Source organism: Streptopelia decaocto (genome assembly GCF_964273445.1).
Source record: "Streptopelia decaocto genome assembly, chromosome: 5".
Classification (NCBI taxonomy): Eukaryota; Metazoa; Chordata; class Aves; order Columbiformes; family Columbidae; genus Streptopelia; species Streptopelia decaocto.
The window spans coordinates 34,771,597-34,792,149 of record NC_138659.1 but is presented as its reverse complement, the minus strand read 5'-3'; the positions used below and the strand labels follow the sequence as shown (position 1 = coordinate 34,792,149).

The 20,553-nt window shown below is 45.1% G+C and overlaps 1 protein-coding gene across 7 annotated transcripts in view; it reads left to right on the top strand.

Moving 5' to 3' along the window:
* The first annotated feature begins 6,755 nt into the window (after positions 1-6,755).
* SGPL1 (sphingosine-1-phosphate lyase 1) overlaps positions 6,756-20,553 on the top strand; it is a 231,618-nt gene continuing 217,820 nt past the window's right edge. For all 7 annotated transcript variants that reach the window (XR_014184160.1, XR_014184161.1, XR_014184162.1 and 4 more), the window contains exons 1-4: positions 6,756-6,848; positions 15,299-15,464; positions 17,322-17,389; positions 18,917-19,064. Coding sequence is in view for 1 of the 7 variants with exons in the window: in XM_082053703.1 (XP_081909829.1) it covers positions 6,846-6,848; positions 15,299-15,464; positions 17,322-17,389; positions 18,917-19,064 (385 nt within the window). In the remaining 6 variants the exon portion in view is untranslated. The remainder of the gene's footprint in view (positions 6,849-15,298; positions 15,465-17,321; positions 17,390-18,916; positions 19,065-20,553) is intronic.

The window sequence follows — 20,553 nt, the reverse complement described above, 5'->3', positions numbered from 1 at the left end:
AAGAAGTTTATATCCAAGTATTTCAATATGTATTGGGCTAATTCAGTCCAATGGTAAAACCATTGCTGTTACATTGGCACTTGTCATCTTCTTGGCTTGTCTGGTTTATTTCTCAACTCCCAGGAGCATCACCTTGTGTTATGTAATAAAACACCTACTTTTCTGGGTTGGTGCTAGAATGCTGCTGGGATGGCTGCACTGGGCAGCAGGATGTGGCAATGTATGGAATTTCTCCAAACTGGGCTGGGTCCTGGTGCTCAGGAAGGTGAAACAAAGCGCTTGCACCAGCACCAACTGTCGCAAGCCGGCTGACAGGGCAGGATCCTACCCAAACCTCCCCAGATGCACCTTTGCGTGCAGCTTCTGCTCCGTAATCAAACCAGGATGTGACACCGTGATTCTCTGAGCTGTTTAGGGGCACAGCACTGGAAAGAGTCGCACAGATCACACACACGTAAATGCATTAGGACACACAGTGCTGACACTGATGTTTGGCCCGTCTTGTCCTTTTCTGCTGCTGGTCTTTAATATATCCAGCACCTTTGGAAAGAAGAAGCATGTGGCTTGAGCAGGGCAATTGTCAGACCTATAGGGATCAGAGGGATGAGAAAGGAAGAAACCAGGGTGGGAACAAGGAGCACTAGTGGCAACAGGTTGGGGAGGCCCAGCAGGTGACACGAGGATGTGTCTGGAGCACTGCAACGAGGTGACCCCTTCCAAGTGACACACGGCAGCCCCTGGAAAGGAAAACCTCAAGCGTTCTTGCCATAAACAGCGTCAGAAATGTCTTGTTTGGGAGCACTGGGGTCAGTGTTTGCAAGAAACCCTCAGGCTGGCCGAAAAGGTAGATGCTGCAATTTTGCTGCTCATCACGTTGGGTTGTTCAAGGGGCTGAATGTTGCCTGTTCTCGGCTTGCGGCAGATGGTGTCCAAGGCTCATGGCTCTGCACTCAATGGGCTTTTCTCTTTGTTTCGGAAGGGCAAATTTCTACTGGGGAGCTACATGTAAAACTGGACAGGAAAGGGGAAAAACATTCCCCTGAATATTTTCCCCTGTTTTTCTTCTAGAGAACTGTGATTCTGTAACTGCTGCTCTTTGATTTGCCATTTCCCAATCTCGCACTGTAGTCATTAAGTCAAGTAATTTCTTCAGAGTTTATACAAAACCAGAGCTTTGTATTTCTTTCTTAATACATACACAGAAGGCGTAACACAAATATTTGTTTCCATGTGCTCGTATTTCAGCACTTTGAGTAGCTTCTGTCCTAGGCAACTTGGAAACAAGAAAAGACATGGGATTCCTTTTAATTCCACCAATTCCAGTGTAATTTTCTATAAGATGAGAACGTATGCTGCCTGCCAAACAGGAATATTGTACAGCTGTGTCAGGAATGGAGCCCATATGTGCACAATGTAAAGTTGCATCACTGAAGATTACAGGAAAGAATTTTGCTAGTGTAGAAAATAGCTGCTGTTCTTGATCTGTTTCGTTATAAATCAGACAAATCAACAGGAAAACTCTAGGTTAATCAGACATAATGGGTTTTTTATGTAAACCCGTGTTAGGCTTTCATTGTGAGGGCCCTTTGAGCTCATTTAGTTTTATATTGCTTTCTAAAAGTCTGTTCCTCTGGTACGAGTTTTCGTCTAGTCCTCATCCCTCAAAGGTGTATTCATGTGTTTAATTTTATGCACCATAAATTTTGATTAAGCTTGTGCTGTACTTTGAGCGGAGGCTTAGAGCATCTGCTCTAGACCAGACTTGCCTCTTTAGGTCTTCAAGAATAAGCTGGGGGAAGAAAGCTTCCTCTTGACAAAGATCTATCTAACCACACTTCTTTTAATGCAGTAGTTTGCTGGATGTACTGTACCTGGCGAAGTCTCTGCAATGCATTGAACCCCTGTCTCATGCAACATGACAAACAAATCCTACAAGGCACTCATGCAGTTTTCCCCGAGGCAATTTGGGGTTGTAAACAACTTAAATCTGGGTTGTCCTTATAACAGCATCTCCCAGCAGAGTTACCAGTGCCCTGTGTAATATGGATGTGAGCAGTCGGATTGGAGCACGCTGTGCTGAAATACATCCCGCTCCACCTTTGCAAGATTGCGATTGTTTGTTTGTAAAAGCTGCTTGATGGGTGTGTGAATTGGGATCCTGTGCTCCAGCAGGCACTTGGCTCATCTTCGTGGGTTCACTCATGTGGGCCATGGAGTGCGAGAAGGGAAATATTCCTCTTTACCATCAAATCTCTCTTGTCCTGTGCTCCCCCAAGGCTTGCACAGAACCACACTGACAAATCAGACTAAATGACAGGAGGAGTGTGATTTGGGCTCTGTTAACATCACACATGTTTGGATGGAAATGAGAGTCTTGATTATTTTTTTTCACAAATCACTTGTGGGCAACAGTAAATTTACTTAGTTTTGCCACATCTACTTTCTGTTCCTTAGTAGTGGTCAGGTTGTTTTCTTAAAATGATTCAGTTAACTATATCACCCAGGTTTTTGAGATTACCTGCTCAGCTGATTAATTGCTTACATCTGCTCTGTACTAGCTGGTGTCCCTCATCATAAGAAGGACAATTGGTACTAGAGAGAGTGCAGAGGAGGCGACAAAGCTGGTGAGGGACATGGAGCACAAGTGTGATGAGAAGTGGTTGAGGGACCTGGGGCTGCTCAGTCTGGAGAACAGGAGCTGAGAGGAGATCTTCTCGCTCTCTACAACTACCTGAAAGGAGGTTGGAGCATGGAGGGTGTTGGTCTCTTCTCCCAAGTAGCAAGTGATAGGACAAGAGGAAATGGCCTCAAGTTGCATCAGTGAGGTTCAGATTGGATATTAGGAAAAAATTCTTCATGGAAAGGGCTGTCGGGCATTGGAACAGGCTGCCCAGGGCAGTGGTGGAGTCACCATCCCTGGAGGGGTTTAAAAGCCGTTTAGACGAGGTTCTTAGGGACGTGGTTTAATGCCAGAGTTAGGTTATGGCTGGACTCCATGATCCTGAGGGTCTTTTCCAACTGGAATGATTCTATGATTCTAGTTACGAACACTTCAGTGGATATTTGGTGTGATATTGCCTGTTTAATTAGTCAGGGGAGAGGATGGTGGAAGCCAGTTTGGATGGTATCTTCTCCTTGAGCCTTTCATATCCTCCAAATAAGCAAGTGAAAACCGTCAGTGGGCTGTTGCTATCCCAGCTCAAGCCTCTAGAAACCATGGCTGGCTGGAGCAGAGGTTGTGGCTCCTGCCTGTTGCTGAAGTGGGGAGCAATGTTTCTTGTAGGCTTATTGCCCCTTCCTTTATGTCTGAGAATTACAGCTGGAGGTTTGCTAATGGCTTGGCTATTGATTTGTTTCTTAATGCGGCATTGGTGATTCGCTTAGGTAGGCAACATTAAACTGCTTGTAAATGGCAAATCTGAATGATGGTAAAGTCCTGTGGAATTAGAGGAAGTAATTCAGTCTCTAAAAGAAGCCTTCTGATCAAATGTAGATCAAAACCTTAAATCTACATTAAATTGTGTTACTTCTCCCTGTATTTTAAAGGTTAGCCCATTCCTCTTCTTCAGGACTGCCAGATCTAAGCCAAGTGGGGTTGAATAAGTGGAGCTGTTAGTACCTTAAACTACATCAAGAATATAGTAGCCACCTAAAATCCTCACCAAAAATATTGAAACCTGCTTTTTCCTCCCCACCTTTTGCAGGTGTCTCACCCGTGCACGTTGAAGCTCATACCTGCTGCTCACACCTTAACTGAGAAGTTCTGCCTTGTGCTGTTTCACCGCAGCCCCTTCTGTTCCCTGGGCCAGCTGGTGGCTGCTCACTTGTGGGAGCGAGCAGGGAGCGTTGAGGCCAAGGGAAAGAGGGGTTTGTCCCATTCAGAAAGTTACGATAATCCTGTCTTTTCATTACTTGGTGGAAAGAGGAAAAAACCCTCATTTTTTTTCACACTCGACTGCCTTCAGACTTTGCTTTTTCATCAGCCGTTTGGACGACTAGTCCTGCTGGATTGTTCTCAAGGACATATTTGGAGCAGCAGCTCTGGCTCTTGAGCCTTGTTGGTTGTTATTGCTCTAATGGGAAGGCTGCTGCAGGACCTTGGCTCTCTCATGGCTTTAAAACCTCTTGTAGTTCCCAGCCTAAATTTGCATCCATTTGTACTCATGCCACCATTGTCCTTTCACCCAAACAGCTCCTCTTCCTCCCCCACCCATGTATTTATAGTGAGATACAGTATTCTTCTCTACCTGTGCTTTTAGTCAGATTAAACAAACCAAGCCCTTGATTTCCCGGCATTGTGTGAAGGTGTGTGCATAGATTAGCAAGGCTTGCAATGATGCATCCTAAGAGGTGTATTTTTATGTTCAAAGGGACAAACGTGATTTCCTCTCGCTCTCTTGAGAGCAAGATGTTACACGGACATAAATGCCTTTTTTTTTTAAAGGATATTTTACAAATAGCATCATTTTTCAGCAAGTTTGGGGGCCTCACTGCTTATTGCAAAGGTGGTTTTGATCAGAAAACACAGCATTTCTGGGGTCATCTCGAATAGATGCTTTCTTGCTTGGCAAATGCACAGGAAGACCTACTTTTTGAGACCAATTGTGGGTTAGTAACAGATCTGTTTGTTCCCCTTTTCTGCTAAAAAGAGCATCTGATGTCTAGGAATACTTCTAAAACGCTCCCTGGAGGGCAGTTTTCTTGAGATAAAAGTGGTGACTTATGTAAGATGCCATCTTCTGTGAGGAGACAGCTTGGATGGCACAGCGACAGCTGATGAAAACAGTTACCGCTTGTAATGGGGCACGGAGTTAAATATTTGTACTAACTACAAATGCCAAGAGCTGGTACTTGTACACCCATCTCAAAACATTATGAAAACACGAGGATGGGAGGTTAAATGCAATCACTTAAAAAACCACAACAAGGTCTGTGCAAGAGAATGTACAGATTTATAGATTTTAAAACCAATATATATTCTGGAGTGACTAACCAGAAATCTTCAGTTTTAGTTTTCATGAACCTAATGTCTTAGTAGGTTTGGAAGCTTGCAACAAAAGGTGCAACTCCAACACAAGGGACAACATATAACTGCAGGTTTTGATCTCTGGCAAGGACGTCGATGATTATTCGATAACTGGCTTGAGTGTGGGCTTCACACTCTGCTCCCCAAAAACTCCGGTGTAGGTGCAGGTGAAGATGGGCACTGGTGTCATCTCCAAGGAGGGAGCAGTTGCTCAGAGTAAAGCACCAGGCCATGGCAGAGGCAGCACCCTGTGATGCCCCGAACTGCTCCATGCATTCATTTTGGGGCTGGAAATGAGCGAAATGCTACTGTGCTATTTGTGCAGTTCACACCAGTGGCGATGGAGGCATTCTCTTGTGTGTTTGCCCTCAAAGCATAACCCTACCCAAAGTCAGGCTGCTGTGCAAGGAACTACTCATTCGCAATGTCTGCCTTTCTTTGTGGTGCTGCCCTTTGGGTGTTTGCTCTGCATGCCTAAAAATCGCCGTGCTTGCAGGTGGCTGAACCCAAACGCTATTCTGCTTGTTGTGTTGCACCTGGCTTCTGTCTCATGAGGTTCCCCTGTCCGCCCAAAAGAGAGATGATGGAGATATTAACTGGTAACTCCTGTGTTGTGTTCTGCACTGAACATTCTTCAAAAAAAAAAGGAGGCATGAACATTGTGCATCTAACAAATGTATCATAAAACCAGTGATATGGGTTTAAGAGCAAATGGATGCCCCGAATAACATATACCAAGGGCTTTGGCTGCTCTTGTGCCAACCAAACCTTTGGCACGCATGAGGGTGTCAGCGTGTTAACGCGGAGTTTTTAAGATAAGGGAAAGCAAGGGGCTGTCCGTGTGTCCCTGACAATATTTCATGTTTTCTTTAAGGTCTAAAAGCCTGGATTTATGTTAAGAATCTCACATGGCACATTTGAAAAGGTAAGCTGCTGGTTCTCATGGCTGCAGAGAAACCTTGATAATCTGAATGTTAGACTCCATAATCAGAAGACAAGCACCTCTACAATCTTTACGTTTAACTGTAAGCAATCTCGTACTTTTTGGAAACCTGACTCCAGAATGTGCATGTTTCGATTTGGTATTAATGCTTAACTTCAGCTTTGCAAAACAGTCTTCATGTTTATGTCTTAGTCTTCATGTTTTCCATATGAAATTGTCAGGGTTACTCATTTTTTAGGGACTGCAGCTTTATGACTTGTCAATATGAGTTTGTGAAGACCATAAACACAAGTCCTTTCTAACTATCACAATTAATTCCTTTTTCTCACCCTGTTTCTGGATCAAGACCCACTTATTGGATTTCCACATCTGAAGTGAAGGAGGCATGTATTTATATTTAGAGTACATTCATACTCAAAGCACGCTGATATTGATGGACCTTTGCAGCTAATTAATGAGGAGGCAGGCTCTGAGAACTGCTTGCTCGTTAATTCCTTAAAACGCTATTATCAGGAGTTTCTCTGTTTGGTGGTGCTGTGAGGAAGCAGCTCATTGACCTGGGGTGTCAACAGGGCGAGCTTATAAACCGCTTTTTTTTTTCTTTTAGGCTTTTGGTTAAAAGCCAGCGTTATCCCGCAGCGCTGAATCTTGTGGCTTTAAAATTGAGGGCAAAAAGCTCTAAATTAGGCCTTATGGGGGGGATGTGTTTAGGCCTCTCTCTCCCTGGCGGCGCAACCAGCAGGGGGCGCTGGCGGGAGGGAAGCGGGGCGGGAGTGCGGGGGGAGGCGCCCGGGCAATCTCGGTACCGGGGCGGGGAGAGCTCGGCCCCGGAGCCCCTCTACGAGGAGGACGAGGGAGGAGGAAGCAGCAGCAGCGATGGTGAGCGGGGTGTTGTGTGGGGTCGGGCGGCACACGGAGGAAGGTGTCCCGGTGCGGCCTGCGCTGTCCCGGGCCCTGAGGCGGCCAGGCCGGGGCCTTGTCCGGCGGGGGGCGGGTGTGGGCCGGGGGCTCTCGGTTGCTTCTCAGGGGGCTCCTGGCCGAGCTCGGCCGCCGGCCAGGGGGGTCGGGACGGGGGGGGGGGGGGGGTCCGGCGGGAAGGGGACCTGGCCGACCCCCCTGGCCGGCGGCCGGGCGAGGCCCCTGCTTAACGAGGTCAAGATGGGGTCCTACCGAGTTTTTCACATATTATACATAAATACGGTTCAGCATGCAATAACTGTGCCTTATCACTGTGTTACTGATCTGGTTTTATATAGATCCGGGCCAATTAAGACTGCAAACCAAGCCGGTGTAGAGCAGTTTGTGAGTTTAGAGAATTTGTGTAGCGTGATTAAGGCGTTAATCAGGTAAAAAGTGTTTAAACTTCCCTCCTCTCATTCTATGCTCGTCACAGCCAAAGTGACAAAGTACTCGGTGATCCTCGTGGGTCCCTTCCAACTCAGGACATTCTGTGATTCTGGCGTGCAGGTTGAGTCTTCAAACTCAGATAGGGTGCTATCTTTCTTATTTTACTTTATTTTTTAATCCCTGCAGGAAGCTACTTTGAAATCGTGGCTGCCACTGGATGGTAGAGGAAAGAGCATCATCTCTGGCCAGCTGCCTTTTCCCACTTGCTCATAGGGAGCAGCTTTCGGTGCCCAAACACTCAAGTGCTGCTGCTTCTTCCCACTCTGGCGTGGAGCTGAGCCCCGCCAGCATGTCACCACCCTCTATGGGTGACAAAAGCAGAGCCCATGGCATGCCTGTCAGCATGGGTAGCCTGGGAAAGCACTGAGAGTTTGCACCGCTTGTGTTTCGGTTGCCAAAAGTTAGCTCTTTTGGAACCGAGTAAATATATTGCACACCTTGTGCACCGTGTGGTCTAGACTGGCCTGGGGTTGCTGGAAGCATGCTGTGTGGTCAGGCTGTTCTCGCTTTAGTCTCTCCGTGCTAAGGCTTTGTGGAGAGAACTGCTACTTACAGCGTCTGGAGGAGTTGTGCAGGTTTGCTGTTTCGTTTGTTAGTCTAGACAGTAGCTATTGAACAGTGTTTGGGGCTTCTGGAATGCTAAGTTGGTTGTATACGTGGGGGCTGGAGCTTTCTCTGGAGGAAAAAATGAGTTATAGTGTTTTTCCTAAATTGTGGTTTTTACTCTGTGATCCTTCCCATGACCTTAGCAAAAGGGATTGCAAACCATTGGAAATTTTCTTACCTAGATGAAGAAGAATCTTACTTCTCCCAAGTACTGCACGCTTCTAGACTACTAAGAGTTTTCTGCTGTATTGCTGCCCTTAAAAGTTATAGATGAATTGCTAACATGAGCAGGGGAGGGTCTGCTGAGTTGACACCGTACTCCTCGCCTTTGATTTCTCCAGTGCATATTTCCACTGTTTGGTAGCGTTAAGATAACCTTAATCACAGCGTTTATTGCATGCATGTGGTTTGACTGGTGCGGCAGTGATCAAAACCTCACTCTGATTCTCTTGGCAAAAGGTATTTTCGGTACAGCTCATTTCCCTGAGTAAGGATTTTGAGGTACTGCTTGTCTCTTCTGCCAAACACACAATTCTGGCAATAAAAAGATGTTGTTTCAATCTGATCTCCTCTTGCACCAGCTGTCTCCCACCACAGACCCCAGTGTGCGGTGAGCGTTGTTTCAGCAGCCCTGCTCTGTTCACACTCTCTGGTTTTTGGAAATGGAGTGATGCATTTTTGAGCTAGAACTGTTGCTCTTGTTCCCGGCATCCCAGGTGGTCAAAGACCTTTCCTTTCAAGTATCAGCAGGCCTGCTTTCTGGAGTATTTGCTACTGAAATCTCTTTGTGTATTGGATAAATGGCGGCGACCTTTTTACTGGTTAGTGTAGCGATAGGGACTTTGAAGTGCATTTTAGTGCTGTCCTTAGTGTGCGATGCGTAACTGAGATCTGGATTCCATCGATGGATGCTGTAGTAGCAGGTGTGTTGGTCTCTTTGCAGTGGGCTGTGGTGACTGTGATAGATTATTTTTTATTTTTAAGGAACAATTTGTGTTTCCTAGAAATTTGCAGGTAAAAGTCATTTGGAAGCCCTTGCTTCCTGAGCATTTCCAGTTCCTTTGCCCTCTGACCTCATCAAGATCCATCCGGGCCACATTTCTGGAAGGCGTGTGACGAGGTATCGCAGTGTCTGCCGGGTTTTTGCACGTTGGCGTTGATAAGATGGCCCTTGAGGATCCTGCGCTGTGGTCAAAGTTGCCCAAGAACAGGGCCCTTAACGAATAATAGCGACATTCAGTTTGTGCTGATAGTAGAGGTTTTGTCAGGGGCTTGCATAACCCTGCTAGGAAGCTGTGCCAGGTTTTGGTGCTGCCTTTGTTTGCCGATGCTTGTCCCCAGAACAATTGTCATGCTGTCGCCTGCTTGCAGACAGCTCCCGCCAAGAGTTTATCTTTTAATGCTGCGTGTACCTCTGCATGGCACCGAGCTACTCGCAAAATGTTTCAAATAAATAACTAGTTTTGCCCTGCAGAAGGCACATAGAAAGGACTATGTGATCTACATCTGGCAGGATGCTGAGTGGAGGAGTGGACAAATGAGTCTGGATGAGTCCCAGCGCACAGGGAACTGAGCGCTTCTTTTATCCTAATTATTTGGTATGCCAAGAGAGGAGGTTTCCTTGCAGCAACTGCACCTTCTTGGAGCTGGTGACCTACCAGCTGATCCGTGATGGCTTCATGTAAGGCATCTATTGAGTGAATCCCGCCTCTTGTGAGATTTGAGATCTGTGCTACCTCGTGTGTGCCAAGACTTTGCTTCTATAAATTGGTTTGTTGTAGTGAGCACAGTGAGGAAAAGGTAGCAACATCTCCGTGTTTTGGGTTAAAAGAAATTTGAAATTGCATCTAATTTTGTAAGTCCTTTGGGCTCTCATAATACTACACATTTTTTTGAGCCTCAAGTCAGCCCTTTTCCATCTTATTTTGGTTGTTTCATGCTCCTTCTCTGCAGTGGAAGCTGGGATGCTGCTGGCCTTACTCTGAGTTGCCGCCTTGTTTGTTTTCGTGCTGAAGCTATAATTAGTCCTAGTCTAGGCACTCCCCTTGAACTCTCAGTGCTGCTGGGATAGTATGTATATGGTCATTTTGCAGAGGTGAAAAAAAACTTGCTGTCACTCTGGAAAAAGTAAGATTTCAGTATGGCAGTGGTGGAAATAAACACGATGCAAAAGAAGCTGGTGGTACTAGCGAGCTGTGGTGAGATGAGCATGGCCCGGATGTGTTTTTCTTTCATGTAGTTCAGCCTGTAGATCTGAAGGTTCATGATTCTTGATTTCTGAGAGACTCCTGTGCCTGGTATCTCTCTGCGTGCCCACATCCTTTGGCGAGGAGGGCAGCACGTGAATCTAAACCTCCAGCTATAATTAGGAGACAACTAACAAATGTTCTCTTATGTGTTGCTTATGTCAAGCTGTTTGTCACGCTGGGGGTGGCAGGGAGGGTCAGAGGAGCTGCTTCATTGCTGGGGCGCGACTCAAAACACTGCAACTATAGCACCCTCCGAGGCGGAGCTGGCATTGCTCAATTCCCGTCCCCGGCTCTCTGGTAGGAAGCTGCTGGGCTGGAGGCTGCAAGTCCAGGATTTACCTACGGCCAGGCCAGTTACACAGCGTAGTTACGCTCGTTGTAGTTACACTGGTTGTAGTTATGCTGGTCGGACGTGTCTTTTGCAGCCAGAGCCTGCGCTGGCAACAAGGTGTTAACTAAGGCGCGGCTAATTGAAGTCTTCCTCCTTCTTAGGAACAGAATAAATAAACAAAGCTGCTGCGTTGTTGCTGCTTTTCTGTGGTTTATTTTCAGTCGAGAAGCCTTCTCGGGAAAAAACCCAAACTTGTTGCGTAGGAGCACAGAGCTTAATTAGGATGGCAATAGCTGTATGCCGTGCATTAGCCTAATCAGAGTTGACCTGGCAGGTGCTGTGCAGTCTCCCTCTGCCTTGATTTACTATGTGCCGAGTTGGGTGATGCATGGCCCCGCTCATCAGCTTTGCCGAAGTGAGAAAAGACAAATGGCAAATGCAGATGTGAAGGTTTGGACACAGGGAAGGGGCTCAGAGGGCCCCTGGTTTGGGAAAATGTTGGATTCGGGTGAAAGCCGAAGATGCGGTTTGATTTTTGCAGTTCCTGCTCTGGCAGTGAGCCTAAGATTCATGCTTTTGCTCAAAATAAACTTGCCTTTAAAAGCTAGTTCTATCCTGTGGCCCACTTTAAATACTCCCCTGGGTAAAGCAGATTCTGCTGATAAAACTTGTTTTTCTTCTCTTTCCACAGGTAAACTTTAAGAGCGCTTCCCCTTTACAGTGTCAGAAACAGGGGACACTTGTAACAGAAGTGTGAGGTCCTCCACTTTATTGCCTTTCTGTTTTTCCTTCTCTCTCTTATTTTAATTTTTAAGGCTTAGTTTAGTCCTAAAACGCGCAGTCGAGGAAATGCTGTTCTGGCAAAACTGCGCTATGTGCTCTTGTTAGCTTTGGCATGTTTTCCCCCCTCTTTTTTATCGTCTGGGACAGAAAAGCTTTGCTGCAGTTAATTTGTCCTCTTTTGTAGTGGTGTAAGTGCTATCACTGGAACCGGCTCAGCTAGCTAATGGCTTTTAGAAATAAAGTCCTAAAGATGTATTCCTAATCTGTGGAGCTAAAAATTCAATATGTAAACTGCTTGGGTTGCTGAGTGCATTAATATCGGTACAAATGAACACTGCAAGTCCTAATGATAGCAATTAGTATTTTATCCGATACCTAGGTCTGTCTTAATGCTTTGAGAGTTAAAAACAAATCCTCCAGTGGAGATTTTTCCCCCTATGCTTTTTAGCAGGCTCATAAGTCGGGCTTTTAGACTGCTTCGAAAATAATCCTGTGTCTTGTGAAGCTTTTGTGGGGGGAAGATTCTTATAAGGAAATAAAACCAGCTTATCTACTCTCCTATAATGGAAGGGAAAGCTTTTTTAATTATTTTTTTAATGTGTTCATGAAGAAGCAGGTTATTTTCTTACATGAAATTCTGTCCCGTAGATAGGCTTAAAATCAGGCCAGCTTATTCTCTGTAGCCCAGCTGGGGAAGCGGTAATAGCAGGAGCAAGTGGATGCTTTAATCCTGCCAAATGCATCCTGTCTTACTGCTGAACTTTTCTTATGGCTGAAGTTGATTAGATAAGAAGAATCCCTGGGTTTTCCTTTGTTTTGAGCAATTCCTTCAGGGCTGCAGGGAAGGGATTCAAAGGGAATGGTTGGATGTGGGCAATAGATGTATTGCAACCTAGGACTGCAGCGGTGAGGCTGTCATCACTCCTCCTTGGGTGGAATAAAGAGAGGACGTTTGAATGTAACCTGCTAAATGCCCTCTGGTTTCTCTGGGATTGAATTAGTAATTGGGAAAGCAGAGGTCTTCTATCTTGCTGGATCCTTTGGGGCAAAGGGAGGGTTTAGAAACGCTGAGTGCTGGTTAGCCAGGGAGCTGAGCAATGGTATTTCATTGCTAAGCCATCTTCCATGCCTGTTTTTACATTTTTATTGATCCTTCTTTTTAATATTCTCTGAAATTGATCAGTCTCATTCAAACTTTTGCAAGTATGAAATGACTGAAGTAGGAGAAAGTGAGGCATACAGAGAACTTTACCCCGTCAAACCGTATTCTTTGCGGAGTCATCTCAGGTTGTTCGCTAAAGTGAGAAAGTGAAAGAAATTCTTCAATGGCTTAGAATGAACATCATAAAAAAAAAATCTTCTCTCATTTGTTCAAAACTGAAGCCATACCATTGAGTTCCCATATATCAGTGCTGGTGTGCGTGCTTCTAGCTTGGGCTAAACTTAAGGTAAAATATCTTGTCTTGTGCAGTAATGGAAAGGTGAGTCTTTGCTGTGCACCTGAGCCTTTTCTTTGCTGAGATAATAATACGGCTGAGCAAATGCCTTTGTGCAGGAGCGGCTGGGGTCACTGCAGTGTCACACCCCGCAGACGCCCTGGCTGCGCTTTGCTTGGGATCACCTGGAGTTCAGAGTCTGAATTTACAGAAAAGAGGGGACAGAAGGGCTTTGCCCAGGGTTTGCTTAGTTCTGCCATTGGGTGCAAGATTTGCTACTGGTATTTGTTGTGTCTAGAAAAACTGACTTATTTATTTTTTTCCTCCTTTTTCAGTGGGGAGTGTGTGATTTGACCACAAGATACACAGTTGGCTTGAGTCTTCTGCCCAGAGAGTTCCCCAGGAGCGAGATCAGTCTCTTGCCAGACTTTAACTTGGCCGCTGACTTAAATGGCTGCTGTCTAAAAGTTCATGTTCCACTTTGATTTTGGGCTTGTAGCTTACTGTATCCTCCATCTTCAGGGGGGGGAAACCAGCACATCCCACTTTATATTTGATCCCGAAGCATTTTCTTGCCATCAGCTGAGAAGAGCTATTGAGACACCAACACATAGGTGGCTCTGTTTCCATCCGTCCAGTGCAGTTCCAAAGCTGGATGTTATCCCAGCATTAGCTCCTAGGCAATAAGCTAAAGTCACACTTGTTGGTTAAACATGCCTTTCCAGGGACTTTTCTGAGATGACTGTGCAGACTCGGTGAAACTTAAGCATCACCTCTGGTTAGTTGAAAAATGTAGCTCTTCACTTAAATTCTAGGGTAAATTCCAGGCTTTGTGGTGGCCGGATTGGAGGCCATCAGCTGGGACATTGCCGAAGTGCTGCGGTTTATGTGACTCGCTTGTTTTCGAGGCTGCAGTAGCTGGTATGGTTTTAAATCTGCTTTTTGCTAATGGATGGGTGTGAATTTGACGTCTCACAGCTGAGCGCTGCTCCTTGTGAGGAGCCCTGGCTTTGTGTGTCTGGTCCGCATCCTGCAGCCCGTGCTGGGGTTTGGGGGATATTAGCGGATGCTGCTGTTTTCCTGGATTTTTGTAGCTTTATGTTTGAGTTGCTTAAATATTTTTAAACTCTGTTGCATTATATGCATTTTACTGCTTTTACAAAGTAGTGAATATCCATGAGTGTTATTTTTGTAAAGAATCCTGCCTTCCTCCATTGATTATTTGGAAGAACTCGGCTTTTTTTTTAGGCTGTCAGCCTTTCCAGTTGTAATGGAAGGACATGTTACCCCTAAAGGTGACCTAAAAATATATATATTAAATGCTGCTTCTGTTGCTGACTTGACCCAGAGGTGAGATCTGTAAAGGGTGCTGAGCAGGGAAGCTTTAGCAGCTTTAACTTGGTGGTTTATTTATATCCATCTTTGCAAGCTGCTCTAAGCCCACTGAGGGTATGACAGCAGAGGTATCAGGATGGATTCCTTCCAGGGTTTAGTAACAAATCTTTTGAAAGGCCCCGTGTACTTTCAGTGTTTTTTGGTGGGTGAAGCTCTGTAGCACGGGACATGGCCCCCCAGAAAGCTTTCCAGTAAACCTGGGGCAAGCTGGGCTTGGTGGTGGGTTAACCGGGGAGAAAGGGTGGGAAAAGTGCTCTGTTGGCAGCTGGAGAGCTTTTTTTTTTTTTTTAAAAAGTAGCAAAATGCACAAGCTTTTGTCTATAACGTGCAGCAAAACCTCCAAATGCTTCTTTTTGGTCACCCAAACCAGGTGTGGTTACCTGGATTCTTTTTACCTCCACAGCCCTTTTTCCAGGGAGTTGTACTGCAGACTCTCTTTTGGGGGAAACAGCCTTTTCCCCCTGTGTACATCCATTTTCCCCCCCCCCTGTTTTTCTGAGACTCTTGAGTGTGCTTTGAAGCTATTGATGAGGTACTTGGGCTCTGTTCCGACATTAATTGCTAGTTTGACACTGTAATTGTTGCTGCATCACGTTTGGTGTGTGTCTGTTGTTTTTTTGGCAGCAGTAGTGTTTGTCTCTTCCTTCCTCCCTTGGTATGGAACATACTAATTAGATCTTAAACTTAGGGAGTTGCTGAGTTACTTAACATCTGCTTGAAAAATCCAGCTCTAGGTAGTTAATAAACCTGTTTTAGTGGTACCTGATGAATGGCGGCTCCTCTCTGATGTCTTGTAGTTGTTCAATCTTCACTCGCCACCTGATAATACCTTGGAAATACCTCATCTGCTGATGAGCTTTGGGACTGCGAAGGTTGCGCATCCTCCTCCTCTGCTCTTGGCCTTTCTCTCTGAATGTTTGAAATATCTCAATATATGTATTTTTATCAGTGCCTCTCCACTGGAAATTGTCATTACTATCTCCTACCTGTTCTGTTTGCAGGAATTAAGGAAAGTGTGGGGTCTGCGTGCTGAAAAACACCAGTAGACTCACAGACTCTTTGATGCTCTATTTGTGTGCATTTGAACTTTTCTCAAGGTCATTTCCATTTTCCTTTGCACAGGATACAATCGTTCCCTACAAGGAAATCCTCCAGATGTACTGGGAGAAAGCAACGAGCTTTGTGAACACTCAGTGCGATGGACTTGAACCCTGGCAGCTGGTTGGGTTGACGTTTTGTTTGACGCTTGTAGGCGTGTGGCTGCACGGCTTCCTCTTCCAGCCCGAGAGTAAGTGCTTGGAATTGGGGGTTTTCCTATGCCTGGGGGAAGGGAGGGAGGACAGAGTTAAGCAGTGGAAGGAAAGAGGATGAAACAAGACTGAGCACTTGTTAAAACAGACTTTCTGCTGTTGACTAGTACGAACAAAACCCTCTCCCAAAGGAAGGTCAAGGTCTGTCTGACCATTGAGACACCCCCATTCCTTCCCGGGGTGCGGTAGGCCAGCCTGGAATGCGCCCGCATCTCCTTCACTTCCTCTCATCTCCCTTTTGCTTTTGGCTAAACCATTTACTTATTGCAACACTCCCCTTGCTCAAAACCCGGGAAAATTTATCTGAGAGCTGCGTTCTTGTGAACTTAATCACTGGTGCAGAGTGTCTGGATAACGCTTGGTCTTGATTGTTTCCCTTCCTGCTGGGGGAGGAGATGTGGTTTAGATTGTGTTGGAGGTGTGTTTCATCTTCAGGATGTTCAATATAATTGCATGTGGTGTTGTGTGAATCACCTGAAGCACCTTCCCGTTTTGTGCAGGTTCTGATATTGATAGCTCTTCAATGAGATCTCCTTTGATGAACACGTGTGATGGTCAGGGATGACTACCTTGCCCTCAGCAGAGAACATGGTGCTTTGCAGTTTGCTTTAGGGTTACACTCCAGTGGCGGTTTGTTCAAAACAGATGAGTTTTTAACTTGGTGTTTACTTCTGTGCCTCTCTGTTCCTCAACCAGCCTTTTGTTCTTTTAAAAGTGAGAGTAGCAGAATAATGAGGACGTCCATGGAAGGAAGACATTGTGTGAAGCCCTTGCTCAGGACAGGGTTATGTTAGCTTCCCCACTATTATTTGTGCTGTTAGTTAGTATTGACTAACTGTTGTGAGATCTGGTTGTCATTTCATTTCAAGAGTGTGCAGTATTCTCTCACTGTGGAAATCCTTAGTGAAACAGTGCAATGGGCAACAGAAATATTATTGTCAGAGTGTTAACAAGTGCTTGCTACAGAATGTGCCAAACTGCATTCACCGTCCCTCTGTAACTTTTCAAAAGATACATGAAGTATTGAGGTGGAATACAGATAAAATTGCAAAGTCCTGAAATGATTGATTTTTGAAGTTTGTTTAGTTGTTTGTTGGCGTGTCCTTTAACTGCTGGTGCTCAGCTGAAATGCCTGTAGGACTCGAAAGGCATTTTTGGTGGTTATGAAGCATCTATGTCATCCTGCTTTCATTCCTGCCTTTAGAGCTACCCTGGGAGTTTTCCGGTGGTTATCATTAGTGGCTTCTCCCATTTCAGCATTTGGACCGTGGTGGAATTTCTGCTCTGCCCTGTGTCCATGCCCTGAGTCACCTCCCGTTGCATCACACGTTCCTACAGCGGCTGCGCAGGCACTGACCGGGTGAATCCTGGGCATGTTAGGGCTGACCTGCTGTTTCCTGCTTTGACCTGGGAGCCTGGTTCACCTTGCTGAGTGTTTTCGTGTTGCAGCACTATTCTGGTTTGAAGATGCAGAAAATCATTTCAAGAAGCATTTTCCCTTTTACTGAAGACCTTAACCTTTAGCACATCCTAAATTCTTCTGTGAAATTCCACATGTGAGTGTGAATTCCCTTATAAGCAAGAAAACAAGTCAAATTAGTGATTCCCATAGATGGCTACTGTTCTGCAGGCCAGATGTCACGGTCACTTTTGCATGTTTCTCTTTGCTATACTCATCTGTCTCACCATGTTCCTGTGGTCACTGTGTCATTTTAGCCTGGATCAGAAATACTGAGTCTTTGTCACAGGCTCTATCAGAAGTATTGTGCTCAGTCTCTTTTTTGGTTGGTTCTTTTCAGTCATCTTAGGTTAATTGCTGACTTTTTATCTTCCAGGTTTAACATCACGAACTAAAAAACAGTTCTTTAAACTACTGAGAAAAATGCCATTTATCGGGGCTATAGTAAGTATTTGAACAACTTTTGTTACTATTACCCCAGGTCCTTGTTTCAGCCTCCGTAGCTCGCTCTCAGACACCTCACACTTCTGTGCAGCTTTGCTGTCATGTTACTGTGGGCATAGTGATCCAAGAATATACACCTGGAAGCTCTTCTGCTGCCACTTGGTTTAATTAAAGATATAATTCCTACCTAGTATTTTTGTCGTAGTATCGCTCTTGTGAAATGGGGGTTCCACCTTGTTGAACCTGAGTTGTTCTTTGGAAACAATATCTTATTCTTGAGCAAGTGTGAGATAGCCAGGTGTTTGCTGTGCAACATGGAAGGATAATTTTCTTATCAGATGACCGGCCGTGATTAGTTTAGAGCTCAGATACCTATTAGCAATAGTTAGCATTATAGCACATTTATATCAGAAATTTGTGTAATCATTAAAATAAGGCAAGCTTTAGTGTTTGGGAGATTTTTTTTTTTGGTGTAAAAACTTGAAACTAGAAATGTCAGCATGTTTTAGCATGTTAGCAACTTAACGATCAAAAAGTGCACAGTTTGGTTCATTTTGCCTAGCAAATGATGCTGTCACACTTGATGATTGCCTTTCTTTCTGCTCGATGTGTTGGCAGATTTACACGTTGATTTGCGGCGTCAGGTCTGTTATAGGCGATTTTATCAAATGAAAGTAGCAAAGAGGAACTTTTTCCCTTTGCTGTGGACACAGAAGCAATTCTCAAGTTTCTCCTCCAGCCCTTTGGAAGGGACACGCGTCCCCCTTTATGTCACGTTAAGTCCTCCAGCTTTCCTCTTCTGGCTTGAGTAGCCCTTGAGCAGTTGAATTAATGACGTGTTCTCTTCTGCTTATATCTTTTTTTTGTCTGCCTGTTAGAAAAAGGCACTTTCTGGGCCTCTTGTATACAACCCCTGTTTTGTGCTGACTTGACCTTCTTTTGGGCTCCCGTGCCAGAGGATTCCCGGTGCTATCTGTGTGCTCTTTCCACTCTTTGGTAGGCTGATACCCGATAACCTATCAGTTGCTTACAGGAGGCCTTGACTTTGAGGCGTTCCAATGTCCAAAAGTCTTTAGAACTGATGATAGCCCAACACCTGGGCTGCCCAGAAGACAAGTCTCTACTTTGGAATGTATTGTGAGAAGAAGTCCGGGCCTCCTGAGTGTAAGGTGTGGGTGGGAAGCAAGACATTGCCTACCTGGCTCTGTAGTGGAGATTTCTCTGTTCTCTTTTCATGGGTTTATAAACTGTGTATGCTGGCGGTTCCCAGTGTGATTTAGAGACGGATGGGTGCCGGTTCGCTTCTCTGGGCAGCTTGTTTTTTGGAGGGAGAGGTTGGTAGGAAGGAGGAGCTGAAGTGTGTGGCTGTCAGCTCTGCTGTGGTTTTTTGGTCATGGAGCTGAAACAGTTCCTGTCTATTCTGCTCAATAGTGTGGATGGAGCCAGTGAGTTCAATATTGCATGCGCTCAACAATTATTTATAATTTGGCCAATGCCAATGTTGATATGGTTTTCCTTTCTTTTTAGATTCAAAAGAAGATTGATGAAGCCTTGAATGATGTCACTTCCAGTTTATCCTTCCTGAAAGATGAAAAGGATTATATCAAAGCGCTGCCGGAACAAGGCATGAGCCAGCCCGAAGTACTGGAGAAGATGAAAGAGTACAGCTCCAAAGGTATGAATGCGCGTCTGTGCTGCAGCAAAGGTGGGTCTGCTTCACAGACCTAACACGAAACTACCCTCTTAAATGAGATCTAATGGCTCCTGCTTATGGTTTCATCTTAAGTGGTTCTTCCTTGATGTTCTTTGCTTGCAGATTTTTGTCTGTTTTCCTCCTGGAAGTCACTAAGATCAGTATTGATGACTTCTAATGCTGTGGTTGGGTATTTACATTGAAATTCTGTTCCTTGCCCCAAGAGTTCTAAGCTGGTGATGGCAGAGCTGAGGAGAAGTATGGAGGAAATTATTTGAATGCAGTTTTGGTGACATTTCTGAGCAGTTGCCTTAATGTTGGACTGTTACCAGAAATGTGTTTTCTGTGAAGCCCCAAGGAATACTCCTAATAAACAACACAAACAAAAGCGAACAAACAAAACCTGCAAAGAAAAACCCCAACAAAAAGACCCTGAAAAACAACAAAGGGAAACAAATAAACCCCTTCCAAAACAATCTCCTAAACAAACAAAACCTGAACGAATACAAACCCAACCAAAATCAATCGAACAAACAGAACAACCCCCCCCCACCAACTTGCAAACAGGATTTTTAGGGAGTTACCAAGACTGTCTCTCTGAACTGAAGTCATAATGGTTTGCACCTTGAAAATGCCACTTAAGGAAGGAAAAGTTCTGATGTTCTTTTCCTGGCTTGAGTCCACCTAAGCACAGTCTGATACTTAATTTGAGTTGCCTCACTCATGCAAATATCTCCACCTGGGTTTGTTCCTGCGCTTGTTCCTCCCAATGAGCAAAACGGGTGCCTTGCTGTGCAGAGGAGAAGATACAGCTGCCCTGCTCCTACCCCAAATTTAAGCAGTGCCTTGAATTTTCTGCTGGAACAGTGTACCTACTTGAAATTCAGAAGCAAACGGTTTTGCAATCGAGTATCCTGTAGCAACTTCCTTCTTCTCTGCTTTTATGTATTGCTTATGTAGCTTCTGTCTTTGTTTTCCCTCAAATGATTATTTCCTTCCTTCATTGGGTTCTTTCCTTTTTTCTTATGGCCCCTCTCTTCCCACTCATATTAAAAATTTCTTGGAAATGAGGGTTGGATTGTTACTGTGTTCAGCTTATATATGCTTGTGAAGCTGATACTATTGAGTTTTCTGAAGGAGGCAACTAGGAGAGGGAGCCAGTAAGCAAACAAGTGGAAATATGTTGCTGGGGTGTTTGTTACGTGCTTAAGTACCATCGTGTTGGACAGTGGGTTGAAACGCTTTTCAACAGGGTGTGCTGCTGATGCTGTTCCATCCACCCGCTCTCCTTTGTTAAAGCTTCAGCAGCATATTGTTTCAGGTGAAATTTAATTGAGGCATCTGGCGCTGTAGGTTTTAGCAATACAAGCTTGGCCTTTCCATCTCTTGTCACCTGCAGTGGTGATGGGTGCTCTTTGAAACTGGCTGTTAATTTTAGCAATACGGGTGGACGGCAGTTTGGGGAGACTGA